Source organism: Diplotaxodon limnothrissa, linkage group LG7 (genome assembly GCF_057381915.1).
Source record: "Diplotaxodon limnothrissa isolate DT_005_m linkage group LG7, D_limnothrissa_male_GT1.1, whole genome shotgun sequence".
In the NCBI taxonomy this organism is placed as follows: Eukaryota; Metazoa; Chordata; class Actinopteri; order Cichliformes; family Cichlidae; genus Diplotaxodon; species Diplotaxodon limnothrissa.
The window spans coordinates 25582973-25605778 of record NC_140602.1 but is presented as its reverse complement, the minus strand read 5'-3'; the positions used below and the strand labels follow the sequence as shown (position 1 = coordinate 25605778).

Below are 22806 nucleotides of genomic sequence, written 5' to 3'. Positions count from 1 at the left end.
AACCCCCGTCAGCCTTTCTCGTTTTTTATTTGTTTTTGCTTTTTCTTGTTATTGTTTTGTTTGTTTTTTTATCTGCATTTTTTAAAACTGGCACACTGAGTCAAAAGACTTAAGAGTTGACCAACCATGTCATAAAATATGGTGAATTGTATCAAGTATCAAGTGTTTTTAAAAAAATTTATATTATTCTGAATATTTAATATTTTAACACCTCTCCTGACTATTAATTATTTATTTATTTATGTTTATTTATTACACTGTCCTTATAGTTGTTGGGCTATTTACAAGATGATGAGTAGTAGTAGATGTTTGAAAACTACTACTATATATTATACTATATTCACGAAGTCACATTTAGTGAGACTTCTGTATGGTTTATAGTTTTTAAATCTTCTGTGTATGTTTGTAAATCTGGGTTATCCAGAAAACATTAGCTTCACATAGTTTCAAAACAAAGATGACTCATTCAGAAGTTGGAAAACAGGAGCTGTATCCATCTTTTAAATGGTCCATTGTTAATACCAGGACACTTCAGCTTTAGTCAATAAATCAGCAATATAATGCGAAATTTTCGGACATGTCTCAAGACTGAAAGTTCTTTATTGCCGTTGTAAAAAAAGAAAGTATACAGTTTATCAGAATCATGGTCTGAAGACTTTGTTGTGCCATGAGGAGCACTGTAAACTCAGTAATCTCTATGACAACCTGGCGTCCACACGAGCAGAGGGAAGAGAGAGGCCTCGGACGGAGCTTCCACAACCAAAGGGGCAGGAGCAGAACCAGAGGCAGTGGGTAGCCAAGGCCGCCCAGCCAAGGGGCAACAATAATAATAATAATATACAGTGGCTTGCAAAAGTATTCGGCCCCCTTGAACTTTTTCACATTACAGCCACAAACATGAATCAATTTTATTGGAATTCCATGTGAAAGACCAACACAAAGTGGTGTACACATGAGAAGTGGAATGAAACTCATACATGATTCCAAACATTTATTTTTTTTACAAATAAATAACTGCAAAGTGGGGTGTGCGTAATTATTCAGCCCCCTTTGGTCTGAGTGCAGTCAGTTGTCCATAGACATTGCCTGATGAGTGCTAATGACTAAACAGAGTGCACCTGTGTGTGATCTAATGTCAGTACAAATACAGTTGCTCTGTGACGGCCTCAGAGGTTGTCTAAGAGAATGTTGGGAGCAACGACACCATGAAGTCCAAAGAACACACCAGACAGGTCAGGGATAAAGTTATTGAGAAATTTAAAGCAGGTTTAGGCTACAAAAAGATTTCCCAAGCCTTGAACATCCCACGGAGCACTGTTCAAGCGATCATTCAGAAATGGAAGGAGTATGGCACAACTGTAAACCTACCAAGACAAGGCCGTCCACCTAAACTCACAGGCCGAACAAGGAGAGCGCTGATCAAAAATGCAGCCAAGAGGCCCATGGTGACTCTGGACGAGCTGCAGAGATCTACAGCTCAGGTGGGGGAATCTGTCCATAGGACAACTATTAGTCGTGCACTGCACAAAGTTGGCCTTTATGGAAGAGTGGCAAGAAGAAAGCCATTGTTAACAGAAAACCATAAGAAGTCCTGTTTGCAGTTTGTCACAAGCCACGTGGGGGACACAGCAAACATGTGGAAGAAGGTGCTCTGGTCAGATGAGACCAAAATGGAACTTTTTGGCCAAAATGCAAAACGCTATGTGTGGCGGGAAACTAACACTGCACATCACTCTGAACACACCATCCCCACTGTCAAATATGGTGGTGGCAGCATCATGCTCTGGGGGTGCTTCTCTTCAGCAGGGACAGGGAGGCTGGTCAGAGTTGATGGGAAGATGGATGGAGCCAAATACAGGGCAGTATTGGAAGAAAACCTCTTGGAGTCTGCAAAAGACTTGAGACTGGGGCGGAGGTTCACCTTCCAGCAGGACAACGACCCTAAACATAAAGCCAGGGCAACAATGGAACGGTTTAAAACAAAACATATCCATGTGTTAGGATGGCCCAGTCAAAGTCCAGATCTAAATCCAATCGAGAATCTGTGGCAAGATCTGAAAACTGCTGTTCACAAACACTGTCCATCTAATCTGACTGAGCTGGAGCTGTTTGCAAAGAAGAATGGGCAAAGATTTCAGTCTGTAGATGTGCAAAGCTGGTAGAGACATAGCCTAAAAGACTGGCAGCTGTAATTGCAGCAAAAGGTGGTTCTACAAAGTATTGACTCTGGGGGCTGAATAATTACGCACACCCCACTTTTCAGTTATTTATTTGTAAAAAATGTTTGGAATCATGTATGATTTCCGTTCCACTTCTCACGTGTGCACCACTTTGTGTTGGTCTTTCACGTGGAATTCCAATACAATTGATTCATGATAATATTTGACTAATCAGATTAAAATGTCAGGGATGTAACATTAACTAAGAACTGGGTTAGAGGAAGGGCTATGTTCATATTTAACATAGCTACATGTCAAATAATACTATTAAAATAATGAGTTAAGGATATGCACCAATTAAAAGAATGTGAACGGGAGAAGGAGGCAAGGTCCACTGAACTGTGAATTACACAGAGCCACCATAGTAAGGTCTAAGCATTGAAAATGACCCATAGCTCGTTTCCTTTAAATTATATGGGTGTAATGATTGGATATATATACAGCTTTACATTTGGTGTTTTTTTAAAGGATGTAATGAATATGTCAGTCACTATAAGATCCAAAAATGAAATGTTTTCCATACAAACATCTGAGAAAAAGAACACGACCACATCTGAATTCTCAAAATCTTTAGTTTTACTGGAAATATAGTTGATTGACAAATACATTTATACATTTCTGGACATCTCTGCCCATTTCCTATGAGTAAGAAACAGTTTTGTTCTTAATTTACAATGTTAAAAAAAATGTCAGTTAACATATTGAGGCATTTCTTCAAGGTACCTTCATTTACTGCAGCGGTGCTTTACAAAATTATAATTCAAAATACAATGAATGTTAGAAAAGTCTAGAGCGAAGAACTGAGAAATCGTGAGAATTGATAAACAAAGAAAACCAACATGCTTTGCAATTGTACAGCAGTAGCTCTTAAAAAGTTTCTCTCACATTTCTTTTTATTTTATTTTTTTTACTTTGGACAAATTACCAGCTTCTCTCCATAAATCATAAAACAATAGCGGCTGAGAAATTAAAGATAATTGTTTTCAAATGTCATTATTCTACTTTTCATTGAGGATTTGACATGAAAGTGCAGATTTTTTAATTGTGTGACTGTTTCCGTGCTGTGAAAGCTGGTGAGTACCTCAGGGTGTCTCTAAAGTGCATACGCATAGAAAAATAAGGGTATCAGAGTCATCACAAACTATTAGCGTCAGCCAACAGCGTCACTGTTTTGTGGACATCAGTTAAGTTACTTAAGGGTCAGACTGACTGACTATAGACAGAAGGAATTTGGGACTATTTGCTTTATTTAAAAGAAAAATCCAAAAAGACACACAAAGCCACTGCAGAAGTCTCATTTAATGAGCTGCTGTTATTGCTCTTGATCTCCTAGTTTGGCACATACAGCCACAATAAATAAAAAGTAAAAGCCAACGAGCACGTCATTAAAATCAATCCTTTGCACCAGACACCTTGACATTTTTCCAGACTTGTGCGTCTTGAGCCGTTCCTAGGCAGGTTTTACAGTGTGATAGGATGCTTTGTCTTTCTTGGGGAGGCTATGAGGTGGCCTGGAGGCTTCAGCCCAGCACCAACATGCTGGTCGAGGATACATCAGTATGCCTTTGGAGTGCCTGTGTGAGTGCTGCTAAATCTCAGAGCAGTTCTAACAGCAGCTTCACCACATAAATGAGGAACTTATAATGAATTATAGTATGGTTATAATTTGATTCTTCAAAACTATTGAATAACATTTGCTAATATCAACAGTTACGTTCAATTTGACTTGTTCAAATTATTCCAGTCTGGTGTGGAGTGTATTGTCTCACTCTTGCTAACTGCTTGGCTATCGGGATGCCTGCTATACAAGTAAAAATATAAATAGTGGGATTTGAATGGCTGCCTTTGGGGACTGTGTAGGGTGTGCATGAAGACTCCTGCTTGATACTGATACATTTTGGTAAAACAGAAGAACATCTGTTCTTGTGATTGTTCTTATTTTTTAACGGTTCCATATGCCAAGAATAGAGAACAAAGTATGTGGCCTTATTGTTTTCCTGTTTGCTCACAATGCTCAGTTACATGCTCCACACTCATTCAAAATGCATCTAAAAAGTCAGGCTTCTACAGTGGCTGTTATTAGACGTTCAGTCTGAGGTGCTCCAGTGAAAATGAGCTGGCTGTTAGCCAAAATGCTTTTCAAAAAAAACAAACAAAAAACTGCAACTGAAACCAATAAAAATCCTGTTTAAACAACAAATCATGCAAAAAGACAAGTATGGATTTCTTTCCCTTTTTTCAAAGCAAGTGCAGAAGAGCACATCTGTGAGAACCATCTGAACTCAATGAGCTCATGTACTGTTTGTTCATCACTGAAACCTGCCGGAGCTCTTTAATGAGCTAAATAACAGTGTCCACTTAGTCAGACTGAACCCGGACTCTGGTGCATGCTATGATGTGCTTTGTTTACATGTCAGCTCTTTGTAAGTCATACGATTCTTCCTCTATTTAGCTGGTCCCTTTCCATACTCTTCTTTATCTTCCATGCAGTGTGCTTGTGAAGCCTTTCATTCACACACGCACGCACGCACGCACGCACGCACGCACGCACGCACGCACGCACGCACACGCACGCGCACGCACGCACACACACTGATTTTCCTTTAATTTAGTGGCAGAATTCACCATTGCACACATTTTCTTTAAAAAAAACAAACAAAAAAATAATACTCCTAAACTTGCATTTGTGTTATTCTAATGTTTGAGACACCTGCAATTAGAAGTTTTGCATCTGTACTCTCATCCTTCATATTTTGCACTGTGCACACTCAGTCATGTTCAGGCAACTTTTAAACATGCCTATTCTGAGGTGGGAGCGACACAGTGGTACAGTGGTTAACACATCACCTCACCTCCTTGCTGGCTTCTCTTTTTGTGTTGAGCATGTTCTTTGGGTTCCTCAGCATCTTCCAGTTCTTTCCCACAGTCCAAAGACATTCGTGTTAGGTTAGCTCATGACTTTACTGGTTTTAGATGTGAGTGTGTGGTTCACTGTCTCTGTGTTAGCCTTGTGATGGAGTAATAACTTGTCCAGAGTGGCAGGTTTTACTCTGCTTTGTGATACAGCACTTTGTGACTGCTTCTTTGTGAAAAGCTCTCTGTAATAAACTTTACTTACTTATTATTGCTTATCCTGCCTTTTGCCCTATGTTGGGATCGGCTCCAGTCACACCTTTGGTAAAAGGTTAATAAAATAGTAGGTAGCTGGACTGTTTAAGTAATTTAGGACATAGCTCTTTTTTTAATGTGTGCAAAGCTTCATAATCCTGGTTTTACTTTGTGACAGTGAAGTGGATCTCAGCAGCTATGTTTGGCTATGAAAAATGTGGCTTCAATTTCTGTAAGACACAATTCACTATTCTCCTAAGAGTGGGTAAAATAATATGCCTGAGTTGTCCAAACTGATTCAGATTCTGTCATTATGGCCTCGTCAATCTTGCTTCAGAAATTAACCCCAAATCATTGGTCTTCAAACAGCTGTTTGTTTGTCCCTGCAGGTGTGTATGCGCATGTGTGTTTGCAGCTGGCCAGTTAGAGTCTCGTGTCATGGACTTCATCTTCTGCTTCCTCTGGCAGTGAGGAGATCTTGGCGGTCTGTGGCGTCGGCCTCTTGTTGGAGTTAAGGCGGTGAAGCGTTGGGAAGAGGCGGAGCCGATCGGCTGTGCTCATGGCCTGTTTGAGGTGACTCTTCTCATTCATGAGCTTCTGAATGGAGTCGTATGTTTTCATGGAGCTGCCTTCAATCATCTGAACAGGAGGGAGAGAGGAAGGAGAGGCAGCTTCATTTTGTTGTTCATCAAAATGTTCTTTTTTTTCTGTAAAATATGCCAACTCACCAGAAATGTAAAAACAAATTGCCGCATTTATATATATTTGTTTTATTTTGAAAACTCACGTATGGAAAAAGTAGTTTATGTGCAGGGTTATTATTCTGCAGATAATAATTCTTGTCCCCTGTAAGGAAGTTTTGACCTTCCCATTAAGGCAACACAATTTGTTAGCATTGCAAACAACCCAGCACTTTCAAGACCCGCAGCATGAGGGAGTGTTGATAGATGATCTTACAGTGCTCTACTCGAGTTTCATAAACTTCGACAAACGTATGAGAGCAACTAAGAAATAAACTTAGACCAGAACTTACCAGGAATGACTGACAGTCCGTCAGTGGATCCACCCTGTGTTCTGACATGATGACGGTGCAGCCTGAAAACGCCTGTTTCAGTGTCTTCCTCAGGACCTTCAGTGTTCTGTTCACACACACACACACACACACACACACACACACACACACACACACACACACACACACACACACATTACTGTTATCAAAGGCTTTTCCTTCACTGCTATTGCATTAGTTTAACCTCAGGCAAATTCTGCAGAGCATTAAGCTAGACGGTTTATTATAAGCTTCATTTACTACCATGACCCCCCCTTCTCCACCATCCTGCACATATGGTTACACACACACATACATTAGGCTTAAATTACTGTAAGCAATCTGGATTGTCACCATATGCAGTGACAGGAACACCACACATGCTGGATTTGCATGACTGCCGTTGCAATGTGACTTCACCTTACTGCTTGGCTTTAACAGGGAGAACGCCACAAACAATATACAAACTCTTTCAGGAAGCAGCTGTGTTTAAGCATGTGTTAGCAAAGGAACTTCATAGACAAAACATTTTTTATTCACTTCTAATGAAAGCTACTTGTCGCCGCTCCTTTGTCACATGGGGTCATACCTTTGGGCAATACCTTTGAGCTAACTTTAGCTATTTCATTTTTTTTTTTATTGTTGTGATTTTGATATGTTTGTCTGGAACAGGTCTCTCTTGTAAATCAGACACTGAGTCTCAATGGGACTATTTGTTTAAGCGGAATAAAGAAAATCCAGCCGTGAGCTTGTAATGCTATTTTTTCCTTGGATTCTACTGAAGTAGCCTTGAATCAGTCACAGTTCTTCTGGGTCTTTGTGTAGCTACTCAGTTCATCGACTGACTGAAACAAGCCTCCTTCACCTCCTTCTCCTTTAAGCCAACTTTCTTCTGATTGGTGGCCCCTAACAAATAAAAAGTCTGAATAGCAGACTGGGTGGGTCATATTAAAGATATACCTTATGATTCAAATCATACAGATCTAAAAGTAGAAAAAATGCCCAAAATTCGGCATATAGAGCAGTCTGAAGCAAGAGCTTTTAGATCCAAGGGATTACTTGCATAGAGACTGATCTCATTGTTTAAATCATTGTGGACGGTTATCGCTCAGGTCATCTACCAATCAGAAGGTTAACTGTTAACTTAATCGCTTTGTGTTTGCAGCAGTTAGGAAACCCTGCACATACATAAAAGTGCTGTGTGACGGGATGAATGAGACTTGCAGTAGAAAGCACATTGAGTGCTCAATTGAGTAGAAAGGTATTATAAAAGTACCGCTGTAGTGACCATTTAACAGCACATGTAAGCCCCATATACTGGTCTAGTGATATTTTTAAATCAAATGTGATTTATATATGTTGATTATTGAGTAGACAGTGTTTAATACTCACATAGGGTCAAGGTAGGCAGATGGCTCATCCAGCAGCAGGATACGGGCTCTACTGAGGATGGAACGGGCAAGACAAACCAGCTGTTTGTGTCCATTGCACAGCACGCTGCCTCCATACTCCAGCTGAAAGTCTAGCTTGTCTGGGAACTGCTCAATCACAGACTTCAGACCCACCTGAGGGCACACAAGACAGAGTTTACTTTTACTGAAAGTCCGAAGTTCCATATTATCTTTACCTCATTTTTAGCATTTTAAAATATTAGTGTAAACTTCATGACATCAATGTTGAAATGGTGGTAAAACTGCATGGCAGTAATTTTACCAACATCACTGTCCTATGCAGACAGTACAATAATTCCATATTTATTCCTAGCATGAGGGGAAAGCTCAAAGAGGGCATGTAAGATTGTGTCTAACTCCAAAACATGAGCTTTATTATCTCTAATTGAATCAAAACAAGGCTGCTTTATCAATCATAACTAAATTACGAAACAAAGAAAACACCGCCTCCTCCTCACCTCCTCAGCCACCTTCCACAGTTCTGTGTCGCTGTAATTTCCATGTGGGTCCAGGTTCATCCGGAAAGTTCCAGTCAGGATAAAGACTTTCTGTTCAAGAAAGACCAGAGACTTAAACAGTTAACTCTCAATAGACTGGATTAAAAAGATATCTTGTAACATCCAAGAATAATGACTTAAGTTTCAAAACATTAAGTCATTTTCCTTGTAAAACAGAGAGGGGGCCTAGCAAAAAACAGTTTGGGAACCACTGGCTTAGACCGTTTTTAGACCCAGATAAGCAGTAGATGCTGGGGTAACTGTCTGAAACTGCATCAAATATCAGAAGTTAATCACTCATAGATATACCTGTGGCACCACACCGAAGGCCTTCCTCCATGTTTGCAATGAGACAGAGTTCCAGGAAACACCATCGATAGAAATGTCTCCTTCTGTGGAGGTGAGACGCAGCAGAGCAGACAGCAGGGTGCTCTTCCCTGAACCTGTTCGACCCAGCAGACCAACCTGCACACAGTCATAACATTTTCATGGTAAATGCTCATATCCAGCTTTTTCTGTTATGTAATACAATTAATGAACCCGTTCAACATGCCCTCATGTTGAACGGGTTCATTGACCTTGTGTCTGAATGCTCATCCTTTTTATTGTAATATAGATGACAGCACTTTTTCATTTGCATGGCTACTGTGTCAGTTTACTTGTGCCCTGCAATAAGACATATAAGCATTTACCGTTTCTCTTTAGTTTAGCTGGCGTCGTACTAACATCAGTTTCTTCAGAAGCACCACTAAAAGCTGTTCGCACCTTACAAAAAGGGATCTATTGTTGTTACTTGAATTTTTGTTATCCTTCTCTCCATTACTCCATTTAATTGAAATTTTAATTTGAAATAGTTAATAATAATTTGAAACACTGAAATAGCTCCCTCCATCTATGAGCTACACAAAAGGGCTGATGTTTCTTTTGATGGAGCTGTTTTTAAATCTTTGGAGGGGAAGAGTTTGTGGTCTAGATGGTCTAAAAGTCCTCTCTTCTTTCTTCCTTGTGCAGCAACAATTAGCACATTTGTCGCGAAGCTATTGAGCGTCTAATGGCACGAAACCATAGTGCAGATATTTACTGTGCTCTGATTCATTATGACAAAGTCATACTGACTATAATTACTGCCAAAACCAATGGTGGAGAGCAGAGGTGCGAGTGGTCAGATATTGCATGTCTTCTCTTTTCTACAGAAAGCTAATTCAAAATCATAAGCCACTTTAATTTTAAGCATGTGTCATAATGCCATCATGCCGTGATGTCATGACCGACACTCACTCAGGGCCGTGCTTACTTAGTCATTAGTAGATTGTTATGTCTGTGTTATTGTTTGGCCAGGTTCAAGCCTTATTGTAGCTCTAGAGAGAAATAACATTTTGCTCATTTGAAAATGAATAAATGAGCACAAAAATTTGATTCCCTGCCCAGATTCTTCTAATTTGCAACTTGAAGCTATACGCACAGTTCTTGGCCACTTAGGGAGGAAAGGAAAAAGCTATAAACAGAACTGTGATATTATCACTTTTTGTCAGTTTGTTAGCAAACAGTTGCCTATCTGTATGCACAGAGCAACACTTCCACTTGGAATAGTGTTTCCAGTTCAGTCCACATACACTTTTCTGAAGTCTGTTTTAATCTCTGTCTTAGCTCATAATTTTGTCTCCTGGTTTGGTTCAGAAAAATACTGAAAAGAGTTTAACAGAACTCCAACAAACCCATTTAGCATAGCAATTAGATTCAGTGTTAATATAAAAAAATGTTTGCACAACATTAGCTGAAAACAACAACCAGAAATGTGTTCACGTGTAACCATCCCTGTGACACATTCCTGTGGCTGGCTAGTATATTGTTCACAACCTTTCTGTGACCTAACTATGGCACTTGAATTGCTTTATCGCTTGGGGGGAATTATTCTTTTGTTTGGTAAACCTAATTAGGCAGAGGTACCATGCTTTCTCCTGCCAGGTTCCACAGGCAGTCTCTACCAATCACTAAGGACTTACGCTTTGTCCCCCCTCCACAGAGAAGGAGATATTGTTGAGGATGGCACGCCCAGCCTCTGTGTATTTCACTGTGAGGCCCCGGACGTCCAGCTGGCCACAGTTAGGCCAGCAGTCACGTGCATGGGGGTTGTCGATGACGATATCAAGGCCTCTGCCACCTCCTTTAGGTTTCCCCAACCGAGGATCTTCTGATGGTAGGTCGATGAATTTGAATACCCGATTCACTGAACGCATCTAAGAAGAAGAGAGATACAGAATTTTTCTTTCAATTTGTTTCAGTTGTTTTTATATAGCACCAAATCACAACAACAGTTACCTCATACTGCTTTATATTGTAAGGTAAAGACCGTACAATAATAGAGAAAACAGAGAAAACCCCAACAATCATATGAACCTCTATGAGCAAGCCCTCTGGCGACAGTGGGAAGGAAAAACTCCCTTTTAACAGGAAGAAACCTCCAGCAGAACCAGGCTCAGGGAGGGGCCATCTGTTACAATGGGTTGGGGTTTAGGGGAAGAAGACAGGGCAAAGACTTGCTGTAGAAGAGAGCCAGAGATTAATAATAACTAATGATTTATGGTGTGTAGTGAAAATAGTGAGAAGAGAGAGTTGAAAAAAATGTGAGTGAACAAGAGCATCACGAGAAGCCTGGCTACAGTGCTGAAGAGAAGCCAAGGGTTGTTCTTATTTCCTTCAATCAGTGATGAATAGTAAGATGTTGTAGCTTTGTGGAGAGCTTTTTTATAAAGCAGCAAAAAAAAAAATTCAAGGCTAAATGAAGATCTTCTAAATAGTGAGATGCCATTTTCCCTCCAGGCTATGAGTTATCTGCTTGCTCATGTTTGGGAGTTTTACCAGAGTCAAGTACTGATTTGAGGCTTTTTTTGTCAGAGGAGCCACAATATCCACAAAAAAGTCATACCTGATGAAGATAGAAAACGATTAACAAGAACATCAGTTCATGCAGCTGCTCTGCACTGTGTTTGCACATGGCATTGAAGAAGATAATACTGGAGGAATGATAGCCTTAAAATTAACAGCATTTTCTGAAAGACATCTACTGTGACGAAATGTATTCCCCAGTGCCGTGTAAGTCATTATTGTAATTGTAATGTTATTATTATATGAAATGACCAGACAAAAGAGGGTTTTGGTGAATACTTAAGTGTTCAGTTTCTTTGCCGTGTCAAAACAAGATCCAGCGTGTGATTAAAGTCATGGGTGGGTTCTTTTATATTTTGAGAGACACCAGTTGAGTCTAAAATTAGATTAAATATTCTGTTGATGTTTTCAATATCTACATGTTAAAATCACCCACAATAATGATTTTATCTGAACTGAACACCAAATCAGAAAAAGAGTCAAAAAAATCAGATTGTCTCTGAAGAACTGGTTACCTATTGTCCACCAGGTGGATAATAGATAAGTAATAAAGATGGCTTTTGAGTCTTTTGGAAGATTGCTGCCCCGCCCCCCTCATGTAAAAAGTAAAAAAAAAAAAGGGGGATGCTTCCTTACATCCCATTTCCTTATCTTAGCTGTAGAGAAGTTGACATTCTACAGATAAACTTTTTTCTTAAAATGCAATGAAAATGTGCTTATCAGAAGTTACTTTAATGGCTATTTTAGTATCACTGAAAATATAATTCAGAGGCAGTCACACACACAAACACAATTCATACTGGACTGAACAGATCTAACTTATCCCAAACACAAATCTCTACCACCATATTGAGAGCCTGTGTCCATACTGAACAGAATGTCCTACACTGTGATAAGCTCTGTAAGATTCACTAACAACAATGTGGGAGAAAAAAACTGATGGATGGGCACAAAGTTAAGTCTTAAAAAAGAGCAAATGAAAGTAAAGTACAGGCAGTTCAGCCTGCTCTTTCTCTCTTTGATCTTAAACCCTGCAGTATCCTTCAATATTGGTAAGCCATGCTAAGTCAACAAAGTGCTGTTACAGAGAACAAAAATGGCCATTGCCATCTTTAATCTGCTGCTGACTGCCTTTTTGATGGTGTAAACAAACTGACATATAGTATAAGGAGCCACAACTATTAACCACCATACCCATCTGAGATGTGCTTTTCCCTATTTGAGTATGAAGCATCTTGGGTGAGGAAAAACCCCACTTCACTAAGAATGCAGTGTCACCATCTAGTGTCTCACTAACCTACAAGCTGTGAATTTATTGGCCAATTGCTTTTATCTCAACAACGAGATCTAAACCTCTTACAAACAGTAGCTACAGGTCACCATTGACTGAAAGGCATCTTGTTGAAGAAAATGAGGCACAGTGTGTCTGAGCTGGAGAAGTTATATTTTGCAAAGGTGGGATTCAGTTCCCAAAGGGAAAAGTGCATAAAGCATGCTATTGTAACAGCAGTCATCGTTTTAGTACCAAAAGAATAGCAATAGTGCCCATGAGACATGTTATACTGTAAGACAAAGACCACGCAAAATGTAGATACTACAGAATTCTAACCTTCCAACAATGTATATTGAGCAAGAACTTGACAACAGTGAGGGAAATCTTCCTATTAACAGAAGTAAACCAGCTGGGATGAAGAGAAGTGGAAGAAGGAAAATACTAACATAGAGAAACATCCAAGTTTTTTTCCATAGGTGTGGTGAACCAGAAGTCAGTACCATCAATAGTGAAATAGACTAACAGTAAAACCTTTGTTTGCAGGTTTATTTAACAAAACCTTCTTAGGTGTGTGCATCTGCCTGAATTCAACAACTTATAACTGGCCATTGACTGTTTGGTATATATTGACAATAGCTTTGTTTGTGTGTGTGTGTGTGTGTGTGTGTGTGTGTGTGTGTGTGTGTGTGTGTGTGTGCATGACATACCATCCCATCTACAGCGATGCTGGTGATGACAGCCCACTGGAAGATCCCACAGATAAGCACAGCCAGGGCCACAATAATGCCAATCTCTCCTGGTTTGTCCCCTGTACAAAAACACGCATGGGCACACACACACACACACACACACACACACACACACACACACACACACACACACACACACGCATCAGTAGTGTCCAATCAAAACTGCTCTCTCTGATGTCAGACCCACATTCAGGTATTAGAGCGCTGCTACTGGGTCCATTGGAAACTAATGAGCTGTGTAATGACCCATTAATGTGCTCTCAATATAAACTGATCCTATGACGCAACAACCCATGGGTTTGTGTGTGTATACCTGCATTCCAATTCACCAAGAAAACACTTGCCTCCTTTTTGTACAAGACATTTTATCCTTGGGCATTTGAGCAGTTCTGATGACTTTTCACAGGCAAACTGTTCCCTTCTTATCATCATCTAACTCTACACACTGCAAACTACAGATAATACTGGGGTTTTGTCCTTGTTAGGCTCAGCAGGCGTATCAAAGTGCTTACTAACCAACATGTGGGAATTTTCAAAATGTTCTTGCAACACAATTCAATTTCTAATCATCATTTAATCACAATAATTATTCTCATATTCTGTAATGTCTCCATTGCAAACTGACTTTATGATCTCTTGTCATTTGGTTGTTCAAATGCACCAGCTCCTTTGATTATAATCATCTAAAGAAATCAACTGGCCACAATCTAATCACAAAAATATTCTCTAAAGCTTTGACATTTGTCACTGATGAAGTCAAAGTGATTTGACACTGACTATCAGAAATGGAGAACAGGTTAATTGCCACTGTTTGTGGGCAGTCAGGTGCAAAAGATTCACTTTCATAGAGGAGATACCAAAAGAAAGACAGTCCTTTGACAACAGTGACGAGAACTGCAAAACTTCCCGGTAACTTCTGAAATGATGTTAACTGCAACTTGATTCTGGTGGTAGCCCTGCTGTGGAAAGCCGTGTGGATTTCCCAAAACACTGAAGAAGCTCCATCCATATTGTTGACTCAAGGTGAAACTACACCTCGTGTTTGATCTGAGTAGACCACAAAGGTTTAGACCAAATAAGTTCAACTTATTGTTATGGACTTATTATGAATGAAACTGAAATGTAATTTAGCATTCATTTAAATATTTTTTTCTGGCAGCTTTCAAACCAATTATTTCAAAAAAAATTAAATAACATAAATACAAATAAAAAAGCTGTCAGAAAAAATGGAAATGCTGCAACAAAAATATGAACCTTGACTGGACTTTAAGGTGTGAAAAAGCCAAAATATTTAAGATAAACTTTATGTATGTTGTACATCACCACAAACACAGCTTCACTAACAACACCCAAAGGCAACAAACAGCCAATCCCCTTTGAATGCAGTTCACTGACTTGCCACTTGAGGCTGGTTCCAAAAGCAGGTCAGTCCTGACAGATTCCCATGCTGAAACTCCCAAACTTTAGCCATAAAAATGCCTGCGTTTTCACACTAGTGCTGTTTTTCCCCTACTTAACAACTACTACTGGCAGGGATTTACTTTTATGTTTTTAAGTCTTACAATTTGGTTCACAGCTACCAGTTATCAGGCGCCTATGTCTTAGCTTTGCTCCTTCACAGTTTATAGATACAAATTGCTAACCAAGCTTGTTTGACTGTTATGTTGGCTCTGAACACTTTTGTCTAAATATTGACACTTCAAAATGTGGAGTCCATACACATTAGTTGAGGTCATGGTGGCTCTCTCTCTTTTATATAAAGTTTATTGTCCATGTGTAGTCACACTCACTGTTGCTTCCTGTTGCGATGAAGGCAGCAGCAGTAAAGAACACGGTGAAGAGCATGTCACAGCGGAAGAGAAACCACCGCAGAACAGACAGGTAGTGGAACCAGGCGGCCGTGTGAGTGTTCAAAGCCTTGTGGAAAAGTGTCTCAAAGTAGGCCTGGCGCTCAAATGCCCGAATTGTCCATAAACCCTTTAGTGAGAGGATGAGATGGGAGAAGATCGGGGTACGAGCTGCAAGAAAAGAAAAAAGAAAAGACTTTAAAACTCTTAATGTATAAGCACTTACTTTGTAAAACAATCCCTGCATTACATATCAGATATCAGACTGACAAATAAAAAAAAACTGCTAACTAAATTTCTAAAAGGTCATTTAATTTCACTACTTGGTACCTTTTAGTTAGGTAACACTTCTGAACTAGAAAACTACAATACATATAAATTCATTAAACAAGAATCAACCTGGAAAAGTTATACTTTAGCAGCAACCCCTTCTTTGCACATCTTATGTCTTTATGGTCACAATAATTTCTTCAAGATTAAAATTCAATGGCCATGTCTGACTAATATAAACAGAGCATAATTTCCACTGTAATTTGTCCCTGTGAATCCAGTGGGTAAAACACCAGGATGGGCTTGGAGGAAATCCCAGCTCAGCTCATTTCTCTGACCCCAGTGAGCTCTCAGCAGCTCCGGAAACATCTCAGCGTCATCACTGAAACACATATTCAGTGACAGAATCGAGGGCACAGCAGAGAGGCCCAAAAAACAGAGCGGCAACATCGTCAGCAGCTTCCTCATCCTCTGACTGTACAAACCTCCTTTCTTCTGCTCTGTCGGCCTTTAGCAACAGTGCAGTTCTTCAACTTATGACCACTAAACTAAAATGAATTTATATGTATCATGTTGTATTGTAAGTCTCTATATTAGATACTAATTGTAAATATTTTAAACCCATTACATTTCTATTACATAGAAGTTTTGAAAGTGACCTTTACTTAAGTGCACTTAATGAGGTTGTTGATGACACAATATCTACTGTTCATGTGTGCATTAAACTGAAGCTAAAGATGGACAGCCGCCACTAGCAACACAGTACATGATGAAAATGTACTGTACTGTAATATGAAGACAACAAACAGATTTCTCTGTTACATTTATTACAAGCATCTGACTTTGAGAAAAAGTGTAGTAAATAAAGACAGACTCCTGTAGATTTGACCTCTGTAAGCCCCACGAGACTGTAATGATTATAAATGATTAAAATTACACTGCTTTGAAAATCTTCACTAATATAAACACTTTCATTATTCAGCAGGTAGGCTTGGTTTTTAAAGCCAAAAGCCAACAATCTTTTCTGATGTCTTGAGGAGCTCAAAGGAAAACAACCAAATATGAACGTTATCCAAGTCTCAATACTGGAAGAAAACTGTTCCTCTCTTTCTGAGACACCCTGTCCTCTGACTCAACTCTTCCTCTCTCATGTTTTCATGTTTCAGTGACTTTTGGCCCCTAAGCCATCTGCCAGCTTTGCCCACTGATTGTGGTTCCTTCTCAGAGGAAGCATCCCTTTTCCTCTGTTCTCAGTATTGGTTTTCCTATTATGTTCTCACTTTTACTGATATATGTCACTACTCACTTTCATTTCTCTACTCTTTTCTGAGCCCATTTTCCCTCCCCTCAAAAAGAAAATAAAAACTCATCTTCAGGATTAAAGTCTGCAAGAGCCAGAGCTAAAGAACAGCACCCAGACATATGCCTAATAATACATCACATACAAAGCAGTAAGAACTATTTAAATAATACCATTCTGCTTTATGAAGAAGCAACGTTTTTTTCTCATTTTTTCTAGCCTCTTTTCTTACATAGGTTATTTAGACAATTTATCTCGAAAGATATTTAAACATATTATTAAACTACAGCAAATTTCTTTTTCCCCCCCCTTTCTACATTTTACATTTACTGCTGGAGTCACTAAAACCTAAAACCACTGTCATCTCTAACGGCCAACAACTCTCCAATGCTCACCTTCAGCCTCCAGGACTTTGAGTTGCTGTCCAGTTCGTAGAAAGTACTTCCTGAGGAAAACATAGATAAAAGCCAATGGGAGAGCAGCAATGAAGATGTATGGCTCTATGATGGACACAGTGAAGATGGCACCGGCGACGATCAATGACACCTGGTGTTGGGAAAATATGTTAATAACAGATATGAGCAGACTTATTATTATTTGGTATTTCTGGCTTTAAAAAAAAGATGTTTTCAGTTTCCCTGTTCTTATTTTCACTGCATGTTTTCATTTTGTTTTTAATCATTTCTTTCTTTTTTATTATAATATGATTGTAAAACTTTTACAGAGGAATAAAAAACATTGTCCAATTTCTCCAGGGCAAGATTCAAAAATTTAAAGGATAAATTGAGGAAATTGAATTTTGAAATTGAATTGTCATTTATTTATTTATTCTGCTTACAATTGCACCCCATTAATCAATTTACAATGAAGAAAGAGGGAATATTTGTCGCAGTAGTTTTCAGTCACTTTTTGCAGTTCCAAAAACTCTGCATCATCATCCACAGTATTGGATAAATACCTGTATGAGGTCAAAAAGCACCAATGGCAGCATGTCATCTATGATGGCCATGTCCTTGGTGAACCTGTTCACGATCCTGGCTGAAAGAGGACAGCGAAAGTATGAAGGTGTTGTAGTAAAGGAAGATATTAATAATCAGCATTGATAATCAGATTTTGTTCTACAGGGATTCTCTACCATCATTCATTTATTTAGTGACATCATCTAGGCCATTAACCAGTAAAAATCTGTTTTACTCAAAAAGTAAAAAAGCAAAGCACCTGTTTTTATCGTGTTGAGCACAGACATGGGGGCTCTCAGCACAGAGCTAAGCATCTGTTCATGCAGTCTTTTGGACACAGTCAGTAATGTATGCACTAAAGGGAGACCCCTGAAGAATCCCAGGGCCAGAATACTGTCCGCATGGGCTACAAAGATGTAGATGATGTAATAAGCACTGGTGGGTGTCATAATAACACCGAGATGGCCAGGCGGCGACGATGCATTGGGGTGCTGCTCATCAATATAGTTGGGCGATGAAGGATTGGCGGCGTCCCTCCAGACCTCACTGTTGGATGTGAGGAATGTATAATAAATGTTACATGGAGCAATTCTTCATTATAGAATAGATCACAAAATTACCTTTTAGTGATTTCTGCATAATTGTGACCTCTAAATGTAAATTACTGATGTTAATAAACAGATATTTTTATTGCTCACTTTTGGTTACTCTCATTTACACGATTAAATAAAGCAGCAGTTAAATCAGCTCATGATAGAGAAAATTACACTTATAGTACTTTTTTTCAACTCGATTTACATGAACAGAGCGAATTCGTCGTCCCTCACTGTAACCTAAAGATGGACGGCTTTGTCTTTGTCTAGTAATTAACATGTAACAAATAAACAATTAAATAAACAAATAAACACAAAAAATAAGTACATTTAAACCTACTGTCACATTTAAAATCAGCCGCCAGTGAAAAATAAGAAAAGTGAAAAGAAATATAAGACCTAAACACAAGTTCACTTAGAGCCATTTGACATGGATTTGATCAGAGGGTGAACTTCTGATCCATGTGGATGTCTATGTGCTAGTTTTTTATTTCTTCAAGCCAACACACTACAGCGCAACAGCCATGCATGTGTCCCCTACTCGTTAGCATGTGAATGTGCACAGCGAAAGAAATCGTCCAAGGACCACCCTTATAAGCCTCGGACATCTCTGATAAATTGATTCGAAGTTCCTATTTGATGATGCTGGAAGGAATAAATGACACAATCTGCTTGTTTTGTCACCATACGTTGGGTGGCTGTAGCACAGGTGGTAGAGCAGGTCATCTTCTGACCGGAAGGCTGGTGGTTCAAACCCTGCCTGTCTGCATGCCAAATATCCTTGGGCAAGACTACTAGCCCCAGGTTCTCTCTGATGCAGCCATCAAAGTATGAATATGTGTGAATGTTAGTTAGTAACTTAAAAAACAGCATAGAAAAGAGTCCTTGTGTGAATGTGGGATGTTAAGTGCCTCAGGAGAGTAGAAAAGCACTATATAAGAATCAGTCTGTTTACTGTATACATGGGCCCCATTTGTGTAAATGTACTTTTAACCATAGTACTCAAGTTTATGATTTACAACAAATTATTTTGTCCACCTGGCTATAGATTGGGAGCCAGTGGAAAACCAGTGATTTACAGTAAGGTCTGTAAATACTATTTAAATAGTATTTAGAGTTAACATGATCAGAAAGCTCAGAGCACACTAGCTGACTATCCAAAGACAAAGAGAAGAATCATAATCATTTTCTGTTTAAGGCAACATGAAACATGGGACTTACTCAGTAATAAGAAAAATACCGAGGACAGAGCCAGCAACCTATTTGTGAAAAGAAAACAAAATGCCGTTAATTAAATTCACACAATAACACAAAAACCCCAAATCTTTGATTTTTACCTCAATGACAGAGACAATGAAGATGAAAATGAGGACGTAGACTAAGTTCCTGTTGGTGTTTACGTAGCGTAGGTAAGTGTTCCATGAGGTAGTTTCAAAGACATTTTTGTCACGTTCATCTGCAAAACATTGCTGTCAAGAAACAGGATAGATGGGTTTTAACCATGTGGCTCACTTAACAATAATTTCTTGATTTTGGTACATAGCACAGTTTGTGAAAATATTTTTACATAATCATTTTCAGAGACATAAGAGGATAATATGTTAAAAAGCCTTACCTCCATGTCTTCTTCATCCACATCTTCACTAATGTCATAAACACTGTCCTTGGACAGGCGGCGGGAGTAAATGTCCAGGTCTGATGCAAGGCTGTACTGCGGTGTGATGGAGAGCTTTTTCCTGAAAGATGACTGCATCTGCTCTCTGCGCTCTTGGCCGCGAGCACTGGTGATGAACTCCAAGACAGACTGGCGCCGCTGCCCGCTAAGGTGCTGAAACTCATCATGGTACAGGTTACTCCTCGGAAGTGCCTCCTCTATTTGTTCATCTTCAGGCACTACAGAGAATCTTCTCTCTGGGAGTTCATCAGACCTGTCTTCCACTGTTGTGTTTCCGGTTTGTTGAGAATTCCCAATGAAGGAGAACTTGCGGGCAGCTGCCAGAGGATTAAGGATGAGTGACTGCTTGCGTTTTTCAGGGTAGCCATCACCTAGAGGATGGCTTTGAGCTGGTGCATGTCGGAAGGACTGACGAATTTGCTCTGGGCCACGGAAACCAGCGGTTTCATCAACTGAAACCCTGCGAAGAGTTTCTGTGAGAATGGATCCACGCCGCTCAGCATTGACGTTGTCATAAGCCTCAAGACCAAGAAGCAGGGAGCTGAAGTCTGGACGCTTGGCCTGCAGCTCTGAGAAGGTGCCATAGAAGTAACAATCTCCATTGTGCAGCAGAAGGATTTTGTCTGCACGCTTGAGATGCTCCAACTTGCTGGTTACTACGACACGAGTCTTGGAGGCCATAAGTTTACAGATGCAGCTGTGTGTGGATAAAAATGCGCACTTTAAAAAAAAAGTCTGACAAAGAAGGGCTTATTTCTTTCTAACAAATGCAGAATAGAAATTATAATTACCAGAAACTATAAATATCGAGCTAGTGATATGGATATTTATATGAATGTGTATTTATATATACACACATTATAAGAGTGTATATATAAATACATTTCACAACTCTAAAAGTTTACAAGCAATTTTGTCTGCTTTTCCAAAATGGAAGCTAACCAAAGACCATCCAAGCATAAAAGCGTTACTCTATAAAAAGAAAAAAGAAAGAAACACATTTCCTGAGAAGGTTACATTGTTATAAAGCAGTTATGACTCCCAACAGAAAAGAGCATTTTCAGAGACACCAAGTGTTAACCTTGACTTTGAGGTCAATTTTTAGCCTAATCACCCCGACCTCCTCTACATGAAAGACTCTCTGTTATCACACGCACTTTTCAAAGATCTCTTTTTCTGTAGCGATGTCCAGGTGGGTGAAAGGCGCATCCAGGAGGTAGAGGTCTGCATCTTTATACACAGCCCTGAGAGAGAAACACACATATTAGGTCACAGATAACAAGGAAGGTAAAGAAAATGTTCCAATTTGCTTTAAAAAAACAAAAAAGCAAACAAACAAAATTAGAGAAAGTATAAGATGCAGAAAGGCAAAGAAGAGAAGCTGGAATATATCAGTCACAGTGAATAGCTATGTTGATAGCAGAAGTTAAAAAAGTCAAGGAGTGGCTGCAAATTAACGTTAGCACACTAAACCAATAAATAATGCAGGGGAACATGAGAGTTTCTGGCTGATCCACAGAGATTTAAAAAAGCAATAAAGCTCGGGCTGTAAAAGCCACAGAAACCATAAAAAGCAGACAGCAACACACACATGAGTGATCTGTGATCCTGAGCAGCTTCTGATTAAGTACACTGATATTTATTCTTTTTGCTGGACACATATACTGTAGCTAGAGGGTTATTTTAATGTCCTTAATGTTTTATGATATTTCTTTTATGTAACCTGTTGCTATGGAAGTGCTACAGCGATGATGTAGAATTTACAGAAGAAACACACAAGTTGATACAAAAAAAGAACCAAAATCCTAACTAATGAGCAAAGGTAGTCTGTGCTGACAGACAAACAAGAGTGAATGAGGCCTGCTGACAGATGCTCAGGTGTGACAGAAACTACCTGGCAAGGCAGAGACGAGCTCTTTGACCACCACTGAGGGTCCCCCCTCCATCGATAAGATACGTCTTGTCTTTCTCGGGGAGCAAAGCGAAGTCCTGGAGAGGAAAACAGGGAAAGAGTGGGTATAACACATTAGACTGGCACATAAATACCTCAACTTCCTTGTTTTTATCCTCTGGATTTTTCATTTTTATGTACCGTTATCTTTACTCTTAACTCAAGATCTGTGGACCAAATTCAGCCCTTCTTAAATTTGAATCCAGTCCTTTTATTAGTTTAGGTTCTCAACAAATTTTGGCCTCCTAGATGCAGCTGTGGTCTGCACTGCAACACCACCAAACCAAAGAGACAAGTGCACAGTCACTGCACACACCTGCGAGCTTACACGCTAACCAACACAGAACGGCACAGCAGGCAATTTCAAAAGGTGGAAGACTCAGAACTTCTTTACCAAGCATCTCTTTGCAAGGTGATCTCTGTGTTCAAAGAACATCATCTGTGTTGTGATTTTGGAAAACTAGAAAATCAATTTTAACTTTTTATTCAAATGTCCTACCCAAAGTTTCGGTTGTAAATTTTAGGCCTACTACACAGGCTATATACAAGAACATAATGGAAAGATGTATTATTTACCTTTGTTATTTTTGGCATTAGTAAAAATACCCATACTCGCATTACTTGTCACTTGCTCATTAGTCACAGGCTGTTACAAAAGTGTTACAAGAAATGAAAGCCTGTGAAAAAAATGTTTCTGTCTGGCCATTGATGCCATCCACTCGGTTAAACTGTTTGACACCCTTGTTGTAAAGAGGGCAGAAAATGAAGTGGACGATCTTCTTCATAAAGAAGCTCATTGATTTCATGGAGCAGTGATGGCCTCATGCCTGCTCACTGAATGAATGGGCAACAATGAAACATGTCCAAGAATAAAGAAAAAAGAACAAATGCAGTCCTCAAAGTGATTATAGCTCATTTTCAAAGTTATCCTGTCTATATGCTCTCATGGGCATTTTCAAAAATCTAACTAAACAAAA

The 22806-nt window shown here is 39.3% G+C and overlaps 1 protein-coding gene across 1 annotated transcript in view; it reads right to left on the bottom strand.

Moving 5' to 3' along the window:
- Nucleotides 1–4817: 4817 nt before the first annotated feature.
- The window catches only part of cftr (CF transmembrane conductance regulator), a 39479-nt gene continuing 21490 nt past the window's right edge, over nucleotides 4818–22806 (bottom strand). Inside the window, exons 12-27 of the mRNA XM_085357769.1 lie at nucleotides 21773–21867; nucleotides 21036–21122; nucleotides 19819–20575; nucleotides 19541–19672; nucleotides 19425–19462; nucleotides 17870–18156; nucleotides 17610–17689; nucleotides 17047–17197; nucleotides 15025–15252; nucleotides 13193–13293; nucleotides 10330–10563; nucleotides 8636–8791; nucleotides 8288–8377; nucleotides 7771–7943; nucleotides 6361–6466; nucleotides 4818–5966 (exon numbers count right to left, since the gene is read on the bottom strand). Coding sequence (XP_085213895.1) covers nucleotides 5751–5966; nucleotides 6361–6466; nucleotides 7771–7943; nucleotides 8288–8377; nucleotides 8636–8791; nucleotides 10330–10563; nucleotides 13193–13293; nucleotides 15025–15252; nucleotides 17047–17197; nucleotides 17610–17689; nucleotides 17870–18156; nucleotides 19425–19462; nucleotides 19541–19672; nucleotides 19819–20575; nucleotides 21036–21122; nucleotides 21773–21867 — 2931 coding nt within the window. The 3' untranslated portion in view covers nucleotides 4818–5750. The remainder of the gene's footprint in view (nucleotides 5967–6360; nucleotides 6467–7770; nucleotides 7944–8287; nucleotides 8378–8635; nucleotides 8792–10329; nucleotides 10564–13192; nucleotides 13294–15024; nucleotides 15253–17046; nucleotides 17198–17609; nucleotides 17690–17869; nucleotides 18157–19424; nucleotides 19463–19540; nucleotides 19673–19818; nucleotides 20576–21035; nucleotides 21123–21772; nucleotides 21868–22806) is intronic.